The sequence below is a fragment of the Schistocerca cancellata genome, chromosome 5, assembly GCF_023864275.1.
Source record: "Schistocerca cancellata isolate TAMUIC-IGC-003103 chromosome 5, iqSchCanc2.1, whole genome shotgun sequence".
NCBI classification, from domain to species: domain Eukaryota; kingdom Metazoa; phylum Arthropoda; class Insecta; order Orthoptera; family Acrididae; genus Schistocerca; species Schistocerca cancellata.
The window spans coordinates 37,576,758-37,598,459 of NC_064630.1; the positions used below are offsets into that span (position 1 = coordinate 37,576,758).

General features: G+C 42.8%; 1 protein-coding gene across 6 annotated transcripts in view; it reads left to right on the forward strand.

Annotated features, from left to right (window-relative positions):
* Positions 1–21,343, forward strand: part of LOC126188871 (uncharacterized) — a 164,910-nt gene extending 143,567 nt beyond the window's left edge. The window contains exons 14-21 of one of the 6 annotated variants that reach the window (XM_049930526.1): positions 16,558–16,812; positions 16,919–17,060; positions 17,637–17,869; positions 17,952–18,206; positions 18,313–18,454; positions 19,031–19,263; positions 19,346–19,600; positions 21,101–21,343. In XM_049930526.1, the coding sequence (XP_049786483.1) occupies positions 16,558–16,812; positions 16,919–17,060; positions 17,637–17,869; positions 17,952–18,206; positions 18,313–18,454; positions 19,031–19,263; positions 19,346–19,600; positions 21,101–21,226 (1,641 nt within the window). In that variant the 3' untranslated portion in view covers positions 21,227–21,343. Of the gene's footprint in view, positions 1–16,557; positions 16,813–16,918; positions 17,061–17,636; positions 17,870–17,951; positions 18,207–18,312; positions 18,455–19,030; positions 19,264–19,345; positions 19,601–20,573; positions 20,658–20,739; positions 20,995–21,100 lie in introns of all 6 variants that reach the window. The other 5 variants (XM_049930525.1, XM_049930528.1, XM_049930527.1 and 2 more) reach the window with 5 other exon arrangements.
* The last annotated feature ends 359 nt before the right edge of the window (positions 21,344–21,702 follow it).

The following is a 21,702-nucleotide window of genomic DNA, read 5'->3' on the forward strand; positions in this document are numbered from 1 at the left end:
TGATGCCGGGTGTTGGCCCTGTGTGCCTCGGTCGTAGGCAGTCCTCATTGTGGCGCTCACCTGCACGGCGCCAAACACGCATACGACCATCATTGGCACCAAGGCAGAAGCGACTCTCATCGCTGAAGACGACACGTCTCCATTCGTCCCTCCATTCACGCCTGTCACGACACCACTGGAGGCGGGCTGCACGATGTTGGGGCGTGAGCGGAAGACGGCCTGACGGTGTGCGGGACCGTAGCCCAGCTTCATGGAGACGGTTGCGAATGGTCCTCGCCGATCCCCCAGGAGCAACAGTGTCCCTAATTTGCTGGGAAGTGGCGGTGCGGTCCCCTACGGCACTGCGTAGGATCCTACGGTCTTGGCGTGCATCCGTGCGTCGCTGTGGTCCGGTCCCAGGTCGACGGGCACGTGCACCTTCCGCCGACCACTGGCGACAACATCGATGTACTGTGGAGACCTCACGCCCCCACGTGTTGAGCAATTCGGCGGTACGTCCACCCGGCCTCCCGCATGCCCACTATACGCCCTCGCTCAAAGTCCGTCAACTGCACATACGGTTCACGTCCACGCTGTCGCGGCATGCTACCAGTGTTAAAGACTGCGATGGAGCTCCGTATGCCACGGCAAACTGGCTGACACTGACGGCGGCGGTGCACAAATGCTGCGCAGCTAGCGCCATTCGACGGCCAACACCGCGGTTCCTGGTGTGTCCGCTGTGCCGTGCGTGTGATCATTGCTTGTACAGCCCTCTCGCAGTGTCCGGAGCAAGTATGGTGGGTCTGACACACCGGTGTCAATGTGTTCTTTTTTCCATTTCCAGGAGTGTATATTGTAGCAATTTACGCATCCTTGAAATAATACGAACGTGAAGAGTGACGAAAAATTATCTCAACAACTGAGTAAACAACTCGAAGTACCAAGTGTTAGATAGCCACTGACTTTGAATTATAGGAAGTTTGCAGGGCAGTCTGTCATGAGTATCACTTCGATATGTCGAGTTTGTCAAAACACATAGGATATCTTCCTTATCGAGATTTTTTCAAGGCATTTGGCAACGATTTTCATTTATCAACAAATTCGATTTATCGAGATTTGAATTAGGCAATAATCCACTACATGTGAATTCTCGTGTCAGTACATCATGTCTTTGCTGGCAGTAGTTCCACATATGTACAGTTAGGATGGCTGCAGCCAGATACGTTACTACTATGTCCCGTCTATCGGCTTCTTAGTGTAGATCACCTCAGTACTTCACTTCTCAGATGTAGCACCTCCTGTTCTCTCATCATAAAGATTTCACTTACCTAATAACGTAGATGTGCCCAACCATGAAAGAAACACCTTCGCAAACTCGTCCCTTGCTCCTTGCTGCTGTCCGCTTACGGGAACAAGCTATCTTGCACTCACCGTACGGGTCAAAGTTCCGTTGCGTTCAAGAACAAGCCGAATCACTTCCTTTTGCCAGCGTCTCAACTGTTCCTTCCAAATCAACATATGAGTAGTTTCCACTCTGTCAAATAGTACACCATATGACCTCATATTTTCCGAGATCTGCTTCTTTCTCTTTTCGTTACCCTGTCTCCCAAAATTTGTTGCTAGTGTTTTATCATGTTTTTCTTGCTCTCCGCCTGCTTCCCCTTCTCGCATGTTCATTGTGACCAGTGTCCTGAGTTTAAATCCACATGATTGCAATCTGCCTTTGTCGATATAATTTTCATAAAGTTATGTACACTCAGCGTTTACTACTGTAGAGACTACTGCTTTCCACTATCTTCTGTTAGATTCTTCTAAGTATTGTATCTCATATTAAACGGAAGATGTGTGTGGTCATCTGATCGTAATGTAAAACATTGCCAGTTGCAGAGCAGAAATGACTGGCCTGATCCTACTAGGATATACAAATTAATAAATAAAAAATTAGAAATAATTTCGTCGTTGTGACGTACAAGACGCGTGGAATGATCACCGAGGAATGCTCGCTGACGGATGCCAGCACTCAGTGATCAGAACAATTGAATATTGAAAAGAGTCGACACAACCAATAATGTACTTAACTGCATAATAATTTCCTCACAATTAAATCATTACCAATGTTGTTTCTGTAAGCACTAACTGAGGTTACCTGCTATCACCGAACGACGACAAATAACTACCTGATCATCTTGTCAACAACAAAAACTTGATAATACGTCTCAGGTAATGCCGAAAGCAGCTGAAAGTTTAGAGTTCATTTCAGACGTTGCACAAACATAGACTCTAGTTGGGTGGAACAGAAATTTCAATTTTGCTTCTTTAAGGAATCAGCCTGTAATTCACCATAGAGTTTTCAGGAAACTACCGGGAACTTACATCAAGGTCGTCGGAGCGGTGTTTGACCACAGTTCACCCACCAATACGAGTGCAGAGTGTCAACCAATGCGCTGCCTCGTTCACTGCAAGTAGTGCCGGGGTCATGTAACATGAACTATGACTGCAGGAAATTGGGTCACATAAGACAGTCTTGCCTTCTTCAACGAAGCTGCCGTCGTAGCCAAGATCGGTAAAGTACCCTTATTTGGTGACACCCGAAGCGTAGGTAGGTGATGCCAGTAACAGTTATCGTCAGTAGTGTTACATTGGCAAGATTGGGAGATAAGGTAGCGAGCGCACAGTTTCTTGTCACTAGGCTCTGTGTAAGCACCTCGAATTAATTTTCTAGCAATTCTGAGGTTTCTCATTCGATACACTGATAATAAGACCATCAGATATATTTTTGTTCTCATCATTGTTACAATCACACTAATATCAAGAACTAACGCTATCATTGGCTCATCATAATTAACAGCGAAAACGAAGCGCCAAGAGTGAATTACACGATAGTAGAACCAAAACGTTCCGGTAAACATGGGTCCGTGAAAGGGCCCTTGAGAATTTGCCGCTGGTACCAGTATGAAATACTGTCGTACTTACGGGAACTGTATTTGAAATGTAAATTTTATATTGTTTCCATCTAACTGGGGCCTAAATTAAAACCATACTCCGTTGGAACAGACTTGGGAAGGAGCAACCGTATCGACCGACCGCCGTGTCATCCTCAGCCGATAGTCATCACTGGATGCAGATATGGAGGGACATGTCGTCAGCGCACCGCTCTCCCGGCCGTTGTGTTTTCGTGACCGCGCTTCTTCTCAATCGTGTAGATCCTCAGTTGGCCTCGCAAGGAGTTATTTCATCCGCTTGCCTGAACCGTCACCCATCGAAGTGTATGCGAAGCCCGAAAACGCTGAACTTCGGTGATATGACGGAAACCGGTGTTACCATTGCGGCAAGACCGTTGGCTCTAATCGAGGCCTATCTGAATAAAAAATACAACTCCGAAAGGTATGTGTTACAATTTACTGTTCACTCGGCGCCTCTTAGAAGGGCTGTTCCACGTGGCGTGCTCGTATTTGGATGCAATACTCTGTATGTGTCTGTAACGAATTGCGAAATCTTTCAAGCACCTATGGATCATGACGTAAAGTTTGACAAACTCTACATTTCCTGCTCTAGTTATTCAACCATATGAACAGGAGTGAGGAACACTTCATTTTTTTAGATGAATCATCATCATCATCATTTAAGACTGATTATGCCTTTCAGCGTTCAGTCTGGAGCATAGCCCCCCTTATACAGTTCCTCCATGATCCCCTATTCAGTGCTAACATTGGTGCCTCTTCTGATGTTAAACCTATTACTTCAAAATCATTCTTAACCGAATCCAGGTACCTTCTCCTCGGTCTGCCTCGACTCCTCCTACCCTCTACTGCTGAATCCATGAGTCTCTTGGGTAACCTTGCTTCTCCCATGCGTGTAACATGACCCCACCATCTAAGCCTGTTCGCCCTGACTGCTACATCTATATATTTCATTCCCAGTTTTTCTTTGATTTCCTCATTGTGGACACCCTCCTGCCATTGTTCCCATCTACTAGTACCTGCAACCATCCTAGCTACTTTCCTATCCGTAACCTCTACCTTGTTGATAAGGTAACCTGAATCCACCCAGCTTTCGCTCCCATACAACAAAGTTGGTCGAAAGATTGAACGGTGCACAGATAACTTACTCTTGGTGCTGACTTCCTTCTTGCAGAAGACAGTAGATCGTAGCTGAGCGCTCACTGCATTAGCTTTGCTACACCTCGCTTCCAGTTCTTTCATTATGTTGCCATCCTGTGAGAATATGCATCCTAAGTACTTGAAACCGTCCACCTGCTCTAACTTTGTTCCTCCTATTTGGCACTCAATCCGTTTATATTTCTTTCCCACTGACATTACTTTCGTTTTGGAGATGCTAATCTTCATACCGTAGTCCTTACATTTCTGATCTAGCTCTGAAATATTACTTTGCAAACTTTCAATCGAATCTGCCATCACAACTAAGTCATCCGCATATGCAAGACTGCTTATTTTGTGTTCACATATCTTAATCTCACCCAGCCAGTCTATTGTTTTCAACATATGATCCATAAATAATATGTACAACAGTGGAGACAGGTTTCAACCTTGTCTTACCCCTGAAACTACTCTGAACCATGAACTCAATTTACCGTCAACTCTAACTGCTGCCTGACTATCCATGTAAAGACCTTTAATTGCTTGCAAAAGTTTGCCTCCTATTACATAATCTTGTAGAACAGACAATAACTTCCTCCTAGGAACCCGGTCATATGCCTTTTCTAGATCTATAAAGCATAGATACAATTCCCTGTTCCACTCATAACACTTCTCCATTATTTGCCGTAAGCTAAAGATCTGGTCCTGACAACCTCTAAGAGGCCTAAACCCACACTGATTTTCATCCAATTGGTCCTCAACTAATACTCGCACTTTCCTTTCAACAATACCTGAGAAGTTTTTACCCACAACACTGATTAAAGAGATACCTCTGTAGTTGTTACAATCTTTTCTGTTCCAATGTTTAAAGATTGGAGTGATTACTGCTTTTTTCCAGTCTGATGGAACCTGTCCCAACTCCCAGGCCATTTCAATTATCCTGTGTAGCCATTTAAGACCTGACATTCCACTGGATTTGATGAGTTCCGACTTAATTTCATCCACCCCAGCCGCTTTATTGCACTGCAATCTATTGACCATTTTTTCCACTTCCTCAAATGTGATCCTATTTCCATCATCATTCCTATCCCATTCTACCTCGAAATCTGAAATGATGAATATAGAGAGAAAAATCCTGAGGGTCGAGGTCAGGTGGTTCTGGAGGGAGAGGTAGTGCTCGGGCTGTTCATCCCACACCGTACCCGGGCGTCACACGCCGTCTCACATGAGCAGCACAATGGGCCGGTGGTCCAACGTGCACGCACCACGGTCCCCAACGTCGCGCGAGGGGAACGTCGTCAAGAAATGCCGGAACATTCCACAGTGGGAAACGAAGGGGTAACCTCGTCCAACAAGTTCTCTTAGAGGAACGCACGGCCCAACGACACACTATCTCATCATACCGCTAACTACTCAATCCAAGAGACACGATGATGGTTTCGAGATTCGTAAACAGCATCTGGCTTTACCCCAAATTTAAGCCTAATTAAATCAGAACTTTTTCTGTGTTGTTGTTGTGGTCTTTAGTCCGGAGACTGGTTTGATGCAGCTCTCCATGCTACTCTATCCTGTGCAAGTTTCTTTATCTCCCAGTACCTACTGCAACCTACATCCCTCTACACCTGCTTAATGTATTCATCTATTGGTCTCCCTCTACGATTTTTACCCTCCACGCTGCCGTCCATTGCTAAATTTGTGATCCCTTGATGCCTCAGAACATGTCCTACCAACCGGTCCCTTCTTCTCGTCAAGTTGTGCCACAAACTCCTCCCCAATTCTATTCAATACCTCCTCATTAGTTACGTGATCTACCCATTTAATCTTCAGCATTCTTCTGTAGCACCACATTTCGAAAGCTTCTATTCTCTTCCTGTCCAAACTATTTATCGTCCATGTTTCACTTCCATACATGGCTACACTCCATACAAATACTTTCAGAAACGACTTCCTGACACTTAAATCTATACTCGATGTTAACAAATTTCTCTTCTTCAGAAACGCTTTCCTTGCCATTGCCAGTCTACATTTTATATCTTCTCTACTTCGACCACCATCAGTTATTATGCTCCCCAAATAGCAAAACTCCTTTACTACTTTAAGTCTCACATTTCCTAATCTAATTCCCTCAGAATCACCCGACTTAATTCGACTACATTCCATTATCCTCGTTTTGCTTTTGTTGATGTTCATCTTATATCCTCTTTTCAAGACACTGTTCATTCCATTCAACTGCTCTTCCAAGTTCTATGCTGTCTCTGACAGAATTACGTCATCGGCGAACCTCAAAGTTTTTATTTCTTCTCCATGGATTTTAATACCTACTCCGAATTTTTCTTTTGTTTCCTTTACTGCCTGTTCAATACACAGATTGAATAACAGTGGGGAGAGGCTACAACCCTGTCTCACTCCCTTCCCAATCGCTGCTTCCCTTTCATGCCCCTCGACTCTTATAACTGCCATCTGGTTTCTGTACAAATTATAAATAGCCTTTCGCTCTCTGTATTTTACCCCTGCCACCTTCAGAATTTGGAAGAGAGTATTCCAGTCAACATTGTGAAAAGATTTCTCTAAGTCTACAAATGTTAGAAACGTAGGTTTGCCTTTCCTTAATCTTTCTTGTAAGATAAGTCGTAAGGTTAGTATTGCCTCACGTGTTCCAATATTTCTACGGAATCCAAACTGACCTTCCCTGATTTCGGCTTCTACCAGTTTTTCCATGCATCTGTAAAGAATTCGTGTTAGTATTTTGCAGCTGTGACTTTTTAATCTGATAATTCGGTAATTTTCACATCTGTCAACACCTGCTTTCTTTGGGATTGGAATTATTATATTCTTTTATATTCTGTTATATTCTTTATACTTTACCTAAAATTATACATTTCAAATGCGTTTACTAGTACAATATTTATTTTATATTTCTGTGATTTGTTATTTATTTAGGTAGCACAATACTTCATACTGAAGTCTATGGCAACTCGCACATTCGCAACCATCTCGCAAACGGTTCATTTTGTGCACCCAAGTATACTGGAACGTTTTTGCTTGTGTTATCATCCACTCCAGTTCACGCACTTGGAGACCAAATCAGAGACGTGTAAGCAGATCTTTTACTACCTCTCAACTGATACACATTCATTATTTAACATTCGCTCTATATATGACGCAATAAATATGTAACGTAGTCAGTCCAAATTTCGTCACCTTACTACGTTAGGATTCGCATACGTAGTGAAAGGTTACGGAAAAGGCTACAAATTGTTATTTATATTCCTGAATTTATGCTCCTCGTCCACGTTAAGTTACAATTAAATTCTTGAAACATACTGAAGCCAATATTTAACATAAATTTTAACGCTTCAAAAACAGAAATACAAAAAAATTTGTTCGTAATTTCCACCCTCACAAAAACTCTGTAAAGTACAATTAATTTTAATGTATTTTTTCTTTCTAACAATGCCAGGTAGTGTCATTATTATGAATCACTTGAAGGTCGTGAATAAACAATCTTTTCAAGCTTTTTCAGCCTTACAAAGATGTGTACCAAAGAATTTGAGCGTCTGTGCAGATAAAAAGCACGTTTCGTGATAACAAACTAAGCATTTCGTGTAACGAATACATTTCTCTGCCGTTGGGTTTTCCCATCTGAAAATACTAAAGTAATCTTCATAAACAGCAAATAAAATCAATGTTTAATAGCAATCCAAATTTCGTTTTCCAGGACGAAAATGGGAACTGCACAGAGGACGAAATTACAAATAGCCTCAGATTTATTATATTCGCCGGTACGGCAACATAGGCTGTAGCCATTATTTACCAGAAACAGCAACACACGACTGAAATAAAGCCCAGTATCACAATACAAATCAGTGCTCACACCATGAAAGACGAAATAAATTGCAGGCTGCAAATTTGACTGCTATCCTAACTCCCCTCAGAATAAAAAGATGAATTCCATCTCACACGCAACCTACACGTGCTCCTGACAACAAACTCTCTCAACAATACAATGGACAAAAAAAATGCCTCTGAGCACTATGGTACTTAACATCTATGGTCATCAGTCCCCTAGAACTTAGAATTACTTAACCCTTTAGTGACCAAATTATTTCCAGAAGTTGTAGACTTTTTATGAACACTTTATTGGGTTAAGAAACTGTTCATAAAATCATAGTTTAAATCTTGAAAGTGAGAGTTTAGCCTACGAGCATAAAAAAATTAGTGGGGACTATTGTTCCCGCCGAACTCTGGAGTAACTTCACTTGCTAATTTAAAAAATGTATTTCCTTTATTTTTTAGTAGGAAAACATTTTAAACATTACATTTATATTTGTATTAGTTCATACTGTCCTTTGAGTTCACTAAGGTGATGTACTATGGAACTTAGAGAAGTGTGGTGCTACACACAAAGGTACATGACAGTTGCTGCACGTGATTTTTGTTCTCTTTTCTTTGTTCTTGGTGCTACATTGGCGGAATCTTCTGTTTTTTCTACCTTTTGTGGGGAAATGAGTTCCAACTTTCTCCAGACAAACTTCATCTGATACTCCAGACACACCTTTTTTTGATGTTTGAAAATGAACAGGCCTTCCTCTTCTCTTGCGGCTTGAGAAGCCAGAGACAAGCTGCCTTGTCAAGTGCAGTCTAAATGTTAGCTGGTCTGCTTCTGTCTTCTGTAGCTTCCACATAACGTAGGAATTGACAACTGTCAAACCCACAAGAAAGAAAGCAGTTTGTGCCACCACTTCCATGAACGACGGCCAACAGCATAACGTTTCACGCAGCTGATCGAATCCATCCACTCCTCCCATTATTTTATAATACTCTGCCACAGCCAATGGGCAGAATACTTCACTTCTGCTTCCACCAACTTACCTTGTAATATTTATGTAATTTTCAGTCAAATCCAGCAAATATACACGAATACTATCTCCCTCATAAATATAAAAGTAGATAAATACAACACAAGTCAGTTCACATGCAAAAGAAAAGCACACTAACCAAAAAACGCTGTAGCGGTCGAAACAGTTGCTAGTTTTCACGTGGGAACTGCGCTTCTGCATTGATTGACTCATAAGGTAGAAATACAACAGCTTTCGCCTAACCGTTGACAATCTACACATAGTTAGCACACTCTAACAGAGATGGTAGCACAAGTTAGAAGTGTGAACACGGATTACCACTGAACTTACAGCGAAAACAAATAAGTGGGATCTATAGTTCCCACTGGTCACTAAAGGGTTAAACCTAACTAACCTTAGGACATCACACAACACCCAGTCATCACGAGGCAGGGAAAAATACAATGGACAGACGTCGTGCATGTACTTGCAGCTAAACATTTGTTACCTACCGTGCAAAACGAAGATCACTGTCTGTCACAACCGAATATCACGGGAATTAATTCACGGCTACAGGAAAACAGTCATCAACGTCCGTGGTTCGACGTGTGAAGTACCCGTAAATGTTCTGCAGTCAAAGTATAAGACGTACCAATACACTGTAAGTTGTGCTAAAGTTGTTTCTAACATTTACCTGCACTCGAGTGTCAGCAGCAAAACGATGTGCCACGCATGGTCTGCAACGGGTGGGCGCCGCGCTGTGGTTTGACCTGCAGTCATAATGGGGTCGGGTATCGCAGACTCATCGGGTATCTTAGAATACCATGAAAACAGTTCGCTTTTACGTACGGTGTGTAGTGGCGACAGTTTCACCGCTTTCTCTGAAAACAACATCTGAAATCTTTCCGATGATGGCTCATCGTATCCTACGACAGCCGGCAAACCACAGTATTCCTAATAATACGTAATAAGGGCAATAACATGGCATCGGCTAAAGCAGACTTCACAGTTGCTGTTGCTACAACTACAAATAAAACTTCGATGATCACTTCCGCACCTCTTGTGGAGATAATTCCACTAATAGTGAAATATTAGAAGAAGAGCGAGCACGAAGTATGTTGTTTACCATTTACGTTACACTTTTCTATTCCAGCAATAAATGTCCCCAGCACGTCATGGTACTTGAAAGTCTAATCACAAGTCTATAAATGCTGCCCTCGTCTTATGAATTGTAATCTGAATTTCCTGTAGTAAGTCCTGAATCACGAAGAAAACCATAGAACTACCCAGAAGGTCTCGTTCGTGGCTTGATCGATGTTATTTAGCTCAAACGGTGAAAGACGAAACACCATATTACAAAAATATGCGTAACATATAAGTGGTAAAATTAGAACTTAATTTTTCTTTACATTTAATACAATGACGCCATGATGCAGCTTATTTTAAACTGACGATTACTAATTTACAAATTTTGCTTGCATATAATAGTTTTGGAGTTTTCCTTCGCATAACGTAGTGTCCAATATTTGTGACAAATCGTCAGTACATTTCGTTGAAAATAATACGTCAGCAATAGGTATGAACGACAAATCACTTTGAAACCATTTTATCTGCGAACTGTTTGTTGAAAATTGTTGTAATGTGTGAGGAAGAAATGTCATTCTATGTTTACGATGAGTTACTGCTTTCAAAAATAAGCCGACAATTGTAGAAATCAGGGTTAAGTAACCTATACTTTAGTCTGTGATTGTTAATTACAAATAGCCAGCATTTTTATACCTGGTGCACAATAGTGTTTGAAGGAAAGTACCAGTCATCTCTGTTACAGTTAACCACATCATGACATCACCAATGTAACATTCCATGCAATGAGGAGCAAACACGCATTCAGTTGTTAGTTCCGTGTTTATCCTCTTCTGCTACATCAGTTTTGTATATAAGAAGAAGTTTGGTCATTGTTCAGAAGAAAACGTTCTCCAGTAACAAAAATTTGATAAATTCGACCACGAAACACAACAACTCGGTGTTACAACGTTAGCTACCACACCATGACCCGGAATTTGAGTTAAGTCCGAAAATAAGCGTACAGCATTGCGGTGTCTACTGAGGACTGATTTTGAAGAAGAGTGGGCGAAGCAGCGTGGATTTTTTTCTGGGTCTTTATGTATAGTAATGCGCTGTAACTTCTTAACCAAGTTTAAGCTGACAACAGAACAACGTCACTAACCGTGATCAAATGGATGTTGCCTTTCATTTTTATCATTCTAGCCATTTTTATTGCCATCAGTGATAATCCCTGGTGAAACCGTATCTTCGTTGTACGCTGCAAATTTTATATTGAACGGATCTGTCCTGGTCGTAGCAAACCGCAATGATTTTTTACTTCCGAATCCTAGCGGTTAGACTAAAATGCGCAAATACCTCAGCCGGTGTCATTAATAGAGAATGTTAACAAACGACTACACAGCGCGCAATACACCAGCCAATTTTGATGGGCTTAATGCTCGAAAAAGTCTAAGTTTTTGCTTCCAAAATGTGCTGAAGTAATTTTGCGGAACAGTACTTATTTTGAATCTGGAATGTCTTAAAGCATAAGTCACGGCTAATTTATGAAAATACTAAAGAAGCCCATGAAACTTTAATAACTCTGATGCTCCATAAATGTATAACCATGAAATTAACTGGTTTCCCGAGGTAACTCTACAGCAACCGTTCAATGATATATCTGAATCCGTCCACTTGACAAATATTTTTATAGAAAAAAAGCAACGGAAGAAACAATGGAACAGACAAGATTAAAACATTAGGCCTTTTCTTCTCATCTTCAACAGCATTATACAAGTAACTGCCTCAGACTCTTCTCTTATAATTCGACGATCACGTATGTTACTCTATGCGCTTTAAAGATTTCAGGCCCCAAAACATGCTTTAATAAAGTGGAACTGACAATCAAGTTGTGAAGCGCTTCATTTTGTATTTATATTTTTCTTTCAATTGTACGAGGTATTAGGAAACTTCAAAAGTCTTTGGTTGTATGAAGCCACTCGATGAACGCTAGAATCTGTAACTGGCTATACTTCTTTGTGGTTATAACGTCTTACGGATTTATTAAAAGTGCTTTTGCTGTTCATTCCAAATCCATACAAATTTTAAATGGAAGTAATCACTCGTTTTAAGGCGTAGCACATTCTATACATGTACTCTCCTAAACAGAATTTGATAACAAGAATACCTTAGATACGTATACATTCTTAGCTGAAGGAAAGCAGTACGAATGACTAGTGGAAGCTTACTCTGCAACACCACACGTAACAGCCTGCACTACCTGTGAGAACCGCCGGTCACTTAATACTTGTAGCGACATAGTAATTCAAGAACTGAAACAACTAACAAGAAATGCCAACAACTGTCAAAAACGCATGCTGTTCATTCTATTAATTGCCGGAATCAAGCCAAGTTGTACTACAGAAATAACACGCCCATGTAAGGAGAAATGCAACTACATGAGTGGAGCTGGCAACTGGGAGGACCATACATTCAGTCTACCGAAATCTCGTGTTAAGAATATTTCTTCCGACATTTCAGAAATTGTTCCTTCTAGAAGTTTATCTAGCCAATCGAGAAGCAAATGAAATAAACTTTAGGTAAATGCTGCGCGCTAATAGTTCCATGAATTAGGTAGTAGCACATTTAGTGCCCTCGATCATGTGCAGTGATTGTGAAGGGACATTATCGAAATGACTCAACCATTATATTATGGTACAGACTCAAACTGTGATTCACATATACTAATTGTGATCGTTATTGAGCCATGATACAACACTATCTTCTAGAAGCGACTACAATAAAACAAATCTGCATCCATCACTGTGCAGAAAAAGAGTTGTATTCAAAGGATAAAGGAGTAAGTCAGAGTACGAAGAAATTACTGACGAATCTGTAATTAATTCACTAATACACAAAAATAAAAGGAGTGCACATACATTCATTAAAAAATTTATAAAATAAGGAAACCCCTAACAAGAGTGTCACGTATGATAATGCAAGAAAAATGGAAGGATTACCCACTTCATATACATCCCCAAATTAAACGAGAGAATGTATCAGCTTTACCATTTCGACTCACTCCCATCCAAAGCAAAAAGGGAGGACTTTGGAAATCTGGCAAGTATCAAAAGTATGCGAACAAAACGTGGGACGTTGGAAATGTGACGGTGAAAGTGGTCCCGTCGTGATACGTACGACTCGTCTCATGCTGTAGTCCATCTACACTCAACAATCATGCAGAGAGGCGCTCCTCGACCAGACAGAGGCAAAGCTGCGAATGGTAATGAACTTAGTAGTCAGCACTGCGGAACACACACGATCCGAAATAAAATGGCAGGCGCCATAAGCTGACTACGTCTTTTACTTGCTATCTCCGTTACAATAAGAAACTTTATAAATCCTTGAGACGTAACAGGCGCCTCATCTTCATCATCTGCACGACATTTCGCAGACAAGTGACCTGTGAGAAGTCGCCGACTGCAGCCCCTTCTGTCTACTGACTATTAAGTGGACTCACTGCTCTGCTCCGTTACTTCATCGCGATAGTGCTATCTCTGTGTCAACACCAATCAGCTCTCAGTCACGGCGTCGCCGATGTGGGAGTACCATCTTCTAAAGTCGAAGGTCGTTGCGATTAACTGATAAAAAAATCGTATAAAAGCTGCCACCCTAGAAGCAGCGGTATCGCAGTGCGGTCTACAGTTGGAAAGGTAAGCCGCTCGCCGCTCTGCACTAGACTAGACTAGACTAGCATAGCTGACGTCGCTTGCCCCTGCTGACGCGCCACTTTACTGTGCAGATGCGCTTCTTCCTGCTGTTCGCTGCTGTCGTCGGCCTCGCCTGCGGCGCTGCGGTCCACAGGGGTACGTACAGTGACAACTCTGCATGACTTGCTGACCGCGTAGGCAGTGGCAGTAGCCTTATAATATAAGAGACAGTAGTGCACAATCATAGGAAATAGCTTGCATCGTAAATACAGCGTCTGCTTGTCGTACACAGCACTCGAGTTCAAGCTATTAGCGATCACTGAATCCGTAAAATAGAGGGAGAAATTTAAGAAGTGTATCATACAATAAAGTCGCGAGAAGAGCATTCTGAAATAGTTGGTAGGAGCATTAGAACACAAAAATTTCCCCAGACTCAAGAACAATGCTTATAGAAAGTGGTAGTAAAGTACCCATTCACCCACACTGTACAACGTGCATATCGCTCATTCGCTTTTCCCAAACGTAAAGATGATGAATGGTCAGAGGTTTGCTTGATCACGACTGATATCGACCGAAATGTTGCAAAATCTGCAGTTGCAGATACGCTCGAAAATTGTTAGTCATCCTGCAAAATAATGCTAATACATGCTCTGAAAGCTATTCAAAACGAGCAGATTGAAAGCCCATTAATGTCGACATTATATTAATTCTGATGGCAACAAACAGATTTGACACACCCTGACGGAACTCTCCATGATATACAGTCTCTATAAAGTAAATTCTAACGAAACAAGGAAAACTTATCATAGGTGTAAAGCACAGCACAGCAATGTAGACAGACAGATGCTAAATGAAATAGAGAGACGCCAAGTGAAACGCGTTTGGCTTATAAACAGCAAAGGGTGAAACATTTAACGACTACCATGGCAGATTCTTCTCGAAAGACTTCTCACGAAACACGAAAGAAATTCGGAAGTAACGGCTGTCAATGCAGCACAATTAATGTCCAATCGAAGTTGAACAAAGTTCTAGTGCCATATCGAATGCTATCAGTTTATACACAGAATTTTAATCATAATATGCAATAGATTCCTCGAACACAAAAAGACACCTGTTCCCAGTAGTTCGAAGAAACCACGGATCACAAGTCTAGAAGAAGGCTGGTAAAAGAGATTAACGAAAGTATCCTCCATAAGCTTCTACATTCGTCTGTTGCAGAATTACAGACTATGTTCTGAGCTCAAGTATTGGTATACTGTAGAAGTATTGGTATCGTGGGTAGCCATAAATAGACGGTTAACAGTTTAGTCAGGAAAAGAATAGAAGCTTCCTAAATGCAATGCCACAGAAGCATGCTGAAAACTGGATAAGTAGATAACGTAAGCAATGAGGAGGCAGTGAATGGAATTGGAGAGAAAATCCACTCATCTCACTCAAGAGCGGTAAAAAACGAAAAATGACCACAATGGTTAGAGGTCTCTTTCACTTGCTGGAGAGCCTCAAAGAGATGTTGACAAACATTAACTGACAGACATCAAACATCCCCCGAAGAACTACATATAATTTTCGAAAAGTCAGAGGATTCTTAGACCATGGAATGGAACGAAGAAGTAACCGTAATACAGTATGTCGTACAATTGAAGGTCCCCTTCGCTACGCTCTTATCAGTGCTTGACAAAGAGCAGATACAGATGTAGATCGAAAGACTTGTCCTTACGCCAAAGCTTACCTATGAAACATATCAATATACTTCATCTGTAGACTATATGGTGTGGTAAGACGCTGAATGTATATTAGATAAATATCAGCCCAAATAAAGATATGTATGAATACATTCATCCACCGCAACATTAGTGAATTGTGATGGCAGAACACTTAATGTGTTGACAATAGCCGGACGAAGTGGCCGTGCGGTTAAAGGCGCTGCAGTCTGGAACCGCAAGACCGCTACGGTCGCAGGTTCGAATCCTGCCTCGGGCATGGATGTTTGTGACGTCTTTAGGTTAGTTAGGTTTAACTAGTTCCAAGTTCTAGGGGACTAATGACCTCAGCAGTTGAGTCCCATAGTGCTCAGAGCCATTTGAACAATTTTTTTGTTGACAATAAAAAGTTTTCCTTGAAATGAACATTAACTTTATTTGAAGGGAAAAACTGTTCATGGCACACGCTAAATTCTCTGTGATGTAGTCACTTTGTATGTGCACAGCTGGCCTACCTGCAAGACGTTTCAATCAATATAAAATTCTTTCATACATACCATTTAATATAGTACTCCAAATCACTAACAGACCCAAAGCCAAATGATCTGAACTAAACCAGTAAAGTTCGGCATCCAAGCTGCATCATAAGAAATCCTTGGAGTCACACTCTGCAACTAGGTTTCATTTACACAGCAAAAAATTTCTATATCAATTCGTCACATAACGATGAAACAGCCGTTTTCAGGCGAAGAATCAGAAACATTCCATTAGGAACATGATTAATATTAAGATTCTAAAACATGGCAACGATATTTTCCTACAGCCTGAAAAATATTATACCCTAAATAAACATCAAATTAACCAAAATTCAAAATTACAGGCCCAAAATCTGAAAAATTTCAACGCTTCCCTACGTCAAAATCAAGCCGAAACCTTCAAGATGACCTGAACGACTTCCTGGCCCTCATCCCCGTCGACGAAATCGTCAACATCGTCCTCAACTACGTCGCCAACGATGCTGAGGTGCAGGCCGCCCTCCAGTACCTCATGTCTGACGAGTTCGAGAGCATCGTCGTCTACATTGACCAGCAGCCCGAGCTGTACGATGTAAGCATCGCTCCATTAGACGCGTCGTCCACCTACAAGATGTTACATGACAAAGTTTCTGATTGCTCAAATTTTTCCACAGTTGCTGAACTTCCTCGAGGACTCAGGCCTTGACCCCTACGGCTTCCTCAACATGATCCACGACTTCCTAGGCATACCTCAGATTTCGAAACCCGCCAGCCGAATGAGGAGGAGCAGCAGGAGCCTCAAGTCCATGCTCGATGAGATCCTCGCCATCCTCCCAGTCGACGAGCTGAAGGCTCTCTACAACGAGAAGCTGGAGACCAGCCCTGACTTTGCTGAACTCATCAACAGGCTCAGTTCCGACGAATTCCACGTAAGTAGTAATCCTTTCACGCCTACTCCGTGGCTTCAAGTGTGAAATAATATTATATATTGTCACCACTGTACTTGACGTGTAACCAGAAATGTGACCTTTCCAGCAACTGGTGCTGCGCGTTCTGGAGCTGGACGCTGTGCAGGAATTGATCCAGATGTTGAGGGACGCTGGCATCGATGTGGACGCCATCATGGATTTCATCAGGAATCTCTTCGGCTGGGCTGATTCCAGCTCCTTGAAACTGAGTGAGAACATTTAAATAAATCACCTCTTAACATGGCTTGTCATTTTGGGTTAACAATCTCACCAATTTTTGGGAATATTTGTCAGAAAATCTCACATTAGAATCCACGACTCTAAGATACTCTCCCAGTTTGCTAACACTACAAAGAATTTACCTACCATACGAAATTAGGAATCCACAAATAACACTGCTGTAAGTTCAGAATGAGATTTGGAAGGTAGGAGACGAGATACTGGCAGAAGTAAAGCTGTGAGGACCGGGTGTGAGTCGTGCTTCGGTAGCTCAGATGGTAGAGCATTTGCCCGCGAAAGGCAAAGGTCCCGAGTTCGAGTCGGTCGGGCACACAGTTTTAATCTGCCAGGAAGTTTCACTACTGTAAGTTCATCTCCAACAGCCACATACATTCAGATCATCTAATACCGACATAACCACCTCACATTCCATTACATTGCATTTAGTCCACAGCAGCAACAAAGGCCTTCATCTGTAATTCATTATATTGTAACTGTTCAGATTTACATTCTCTAACGGTTATATGGTTAATTCCAAGTAACAACAGTGAGCTTGTCTTTTACAGGACTTTACGTCGTAGTCAAGAAGATCCAGCGCTTCCCTGCAAAAAAATCCAGCCGCAACCTCCAGGATGACCTGAACGACTTCCTGGCCCTCATCCCCGTCGACGAAATCGTCAACATCGTCCTCAACTACGTCGCCAACGATGCTGAGGTGCAGGCCGCCCTCCAGTACCTCATGTCTGACGAGTTCGAGAGCATCGTCGTCTACGTCGACCAGCAGCCCGAGCTGTACGATGTAAGCAATGCTCCATTAGACACTTCATATACCTATGAGATGTTACATCACGCAGGTTCTCACTGCTCTGTTTTTTCCACAGCTGCTCAACTTCCTCGAGTCCTCAGGCCTTGACCCCTACGGCTTCCTCAACATGATCCACGACTTCCTAGGCATACCTCAGATTTCGAAACCCGCCAGCCGAATGAGGAGGAGCAGCAGGAGCCTCAAGTCCATGCTCGATGAGATCCTCGCCATCCTCCCAGTCGACGAGCTGAAGGCTCTCTACAACGAGAAGCTGGAGACCAGCCCTGACTTTGCTGAACTCATCAACAGGCTCAGTTCCGACGAATTCCACGTAAGTAGTAATCCTTTCACGCCTACTCCGTGGCTTCAAGTGTGAAATAATATTATATATTGTCACCACTGTACTTGACGTGTAACCAGAAATGTGACCTTTCCAGCAACTGGTGCTGCGCGTTCTGGAGCTGGACGCTGTGCAGGAATTGATCCAGATGTTGAGGGACGCTGGCATCGATGTGGACGCCATCATGGATTTCATCAGGAATCTCTTCGGCTGGGCTGATTCCAGCTCCTTGAAACTGAGTGAGAACATTTAAATAAATCACCTCTTAACATGGCTTGTCATTTTGGGTTAACAATCTCACCAATTTTTGGGAATATTTGTCAGAAAATCTCACATTAGAATCCACGACTCTAGGATACTCTCCCAGTTTGCTAACACTACAAAGAATTTACCTACCATACGAAATTAGGAATCCACAAATAACACTGCTGTAAGTTCAGAATGAGATTTGGAAGGTAGGAGACGAGATACTGGCAGAAGTAAAGCTGTGAGGACCGGGTGTGAGTCGTGCTTCGGTAGCTCAGATGGTAGAGCATTTGCCCGCGAAAGGCAAAGGTCCCGAGTTCGAGTCGGTCGGGCACACAGTTTTAATCTGCCTGGAAGTTTCACTACTGTAAGTTCATCTCCAACAGCCACATACATTCAGATCATCTAATACCGACATAACCACCTCACATTCCATTACATTGCATTTAGTCCACAGCGGCAACAAAGGCCTTCATCTGTAATTCATTATATTGTAACTGTTCAGATTTACATTCTCTAGCGGTTATATGGTTAATTCCAAGTAACAACAGTGAGCTTGTCTTTTACAGGACCTTACGTCGTAGTCAAGAAGATCCAGCGCTTCCCTGCAAAAAAATCCAGCCGCAACCTCCAGGATGACCTGAACGACTTCCTGGCCCTCATCCCTGTCGACGAAATCGTCAACATTGTCCTCAACTACGTCGCCAACGATGCTGAGGTGCAGGCCGCCCTCCAGTACCTCATGTCTGACGAGTTCGAGAGCATCGTCGTCTACGTCGACCAGCAGCCCGAGCTGTACGATGTAAGCAATGCTCCATTAGACACTTCATATACCTATGAGATGTTACATCACGCAGGTTCTCACTGCTCTGTTTTTTCCACAGCTGCTCAACTTCCTCGAGTCCTCAGGCCTTGACCCCTACGGCTTCCTCAACATGATCCACGACTTCCTGGGCATTCCTCAGATTTCGAAACCCGCCAGCCGAATGAGGAGGAGCAGCAGGAGTCTCAAGTCCATGCTCGATGAGATCCTCGCCATCCTCCCAGTCGACGAGCTGAAGGCTCTCTACAACGAGAAGCTGGAGACCAGCCCTGACTTTGCTGAACTCATCAACAGGCTCAGTTCCGACGAATTCCACGTAAGTAGTAATCCTTTCACGCCTACTCCGTGGCTTCAAGTGTGAAATAATATTATATATTGTCACCACTGTACTTGACGTGTAACCAGAAATGTGACCTTTCCAGCAACTGGTGCTGCGCGTTCTGGAGCTGGACGCTGTGCAGGAATTGATCCAGATGTTGAGGGACGCTGGCATCGATGTGGACGCCATCATGGATTTCATCAGGAATCTCTTCGGCTGGGCTGATTCCAGCTCCTTGAAACTGAGTGAGAACATTTAAATAAATCACCTCTTAACATGGCTTGTCATTTTGGGTTAACAATCTCACCAATTTTTGGGAATATTTGTCAGAAAATCTCACATTAGAATCCACGACTCTAGGATACTCTCCCAGTTTGCTAACACTACAAAGAATTTACCTACCATACGAAATTAGGAATCCACAAATAACACTACTGTAAGTTCAGAATGAGATTTGGCAGGTAGGAGACGAGATACTGGCAGAAGTAAAGCTGTGAGGACCGGGTGTGAGTCGTGCTTCGGTAGCTCAGATGGTAGAGCATTTGCCCACGAAAGGCAAAGGTCCCGAGTTCGAGTCGGTCGGGCACACAGTTTTTATCTGCCAGGAAGTTTCACTACTGTAAGTTCATCTCCAACAGCCACATACATTCAGATCATCTAATACCGACATAACCACCTCACATTCCATTACATTGCATTTAGTCCACAGCAGCAACAAAGGCCTTCATCTGTAATTCATTACATTGTAACTGTTCAGATTTACATTCTCTAACGGTTATATGGTTAATTCCAAGTAACAACAGTGAGCTTGTCTTTTACAGGACCTTACGTCATAGTCAAGAAGATCCAGCGCTTCCCTGCAAAAAAATCCAACCGCAACCTCCAGGATGACCTGAACGACTTCCTGGCCCTCATCCCTGTCGACGAAATCGTCAACATTGTCCTCAACTACGTCGCCAATGATGCTGAGGTGCAGGCCGCCCTCCAGTACCTCATGTCTGACGAGTTCGAGAGCATCGTCGTCTACGTCGACCAGCAGCCCGAGCTGTACGATGTAAGCAATGCTCCATTAGACACTTCATATACCTATGAGATGTTACATCACGCAGGTTCTCACTGCTCTGTTTTTTCCACAGCTGCTCAACTTCCTCGAGTCCTCAGGCCTTGACCCCTACGGCTTCCTCAACATGATCCACGACTTCCTGGGCATTCCTCAGATTTCGAAACCCGCCAGCCGAATGAGGAGGAGCAGCAGGAGCCTCAAGTCCATGCTCGATGAGATCCTCGCCATCCTCCCAGTCGACGAGCTGAAGGCTCTCTACAACGAGAAGCTGGAGACCAGCCCTGACTTTGCTGAACTCATCAACAGGCTCAGTTCCGACGAATTCCACGTAAGTAGTAATCCTTTCACGCCTACTCCGTGGCTTCAAGTGTGAAATAATATTATATATTGTCACCACTGTACTTGACGTGTAACCAGAAATGTGACCTTTCCAGCAACTGGTGCTGCGCGTTCTGGAGCTGGACGCTGTGCAGGAATTGATCCAGATGTTGAGGGACGCTGGCATCGATGTGGACGCCATCATGGACTTCTTCAGGAAGATCTTCGGCTGGACTTTTTAAAGTCATACGGGCCTTCCTCCACTCTCAACTGCGAACTGATAACATAGGCACGTTTCCCAGTCCCCGATTTTGATGTAATGAATGCGTAAAAAAAATAAACCTCTGTGCTTAACGTGAGTTGTGATATTTTTATGAAACCCTGAACCCTCTTCAAACACCTAGGAGCTTTGGGGAGTCTCGCAAGAGAAACGTTTTTCGACCATTTAATTACACAATGTAAGGCACGTTTTTAAACTGTGGCTTGCATTTTCTTCTCTCCTAATCGTAAGTGTACTGCAAGACAGTTTTCGTTTATTTGTTGTAAACAGTTATGATAATGTTTCGGCTTTACCTTCAGTTGCCGATATATAAGACTTCTTCGCACTCATTCACTTCCATGTTCAATGAGACAGCGAGAAAGGAACCATTACGTGAAATGAAGGCAACTGTGAAAGAGAAAAAGGAAAAATTGTATATTTTTAGCGAAGATCTGAAAA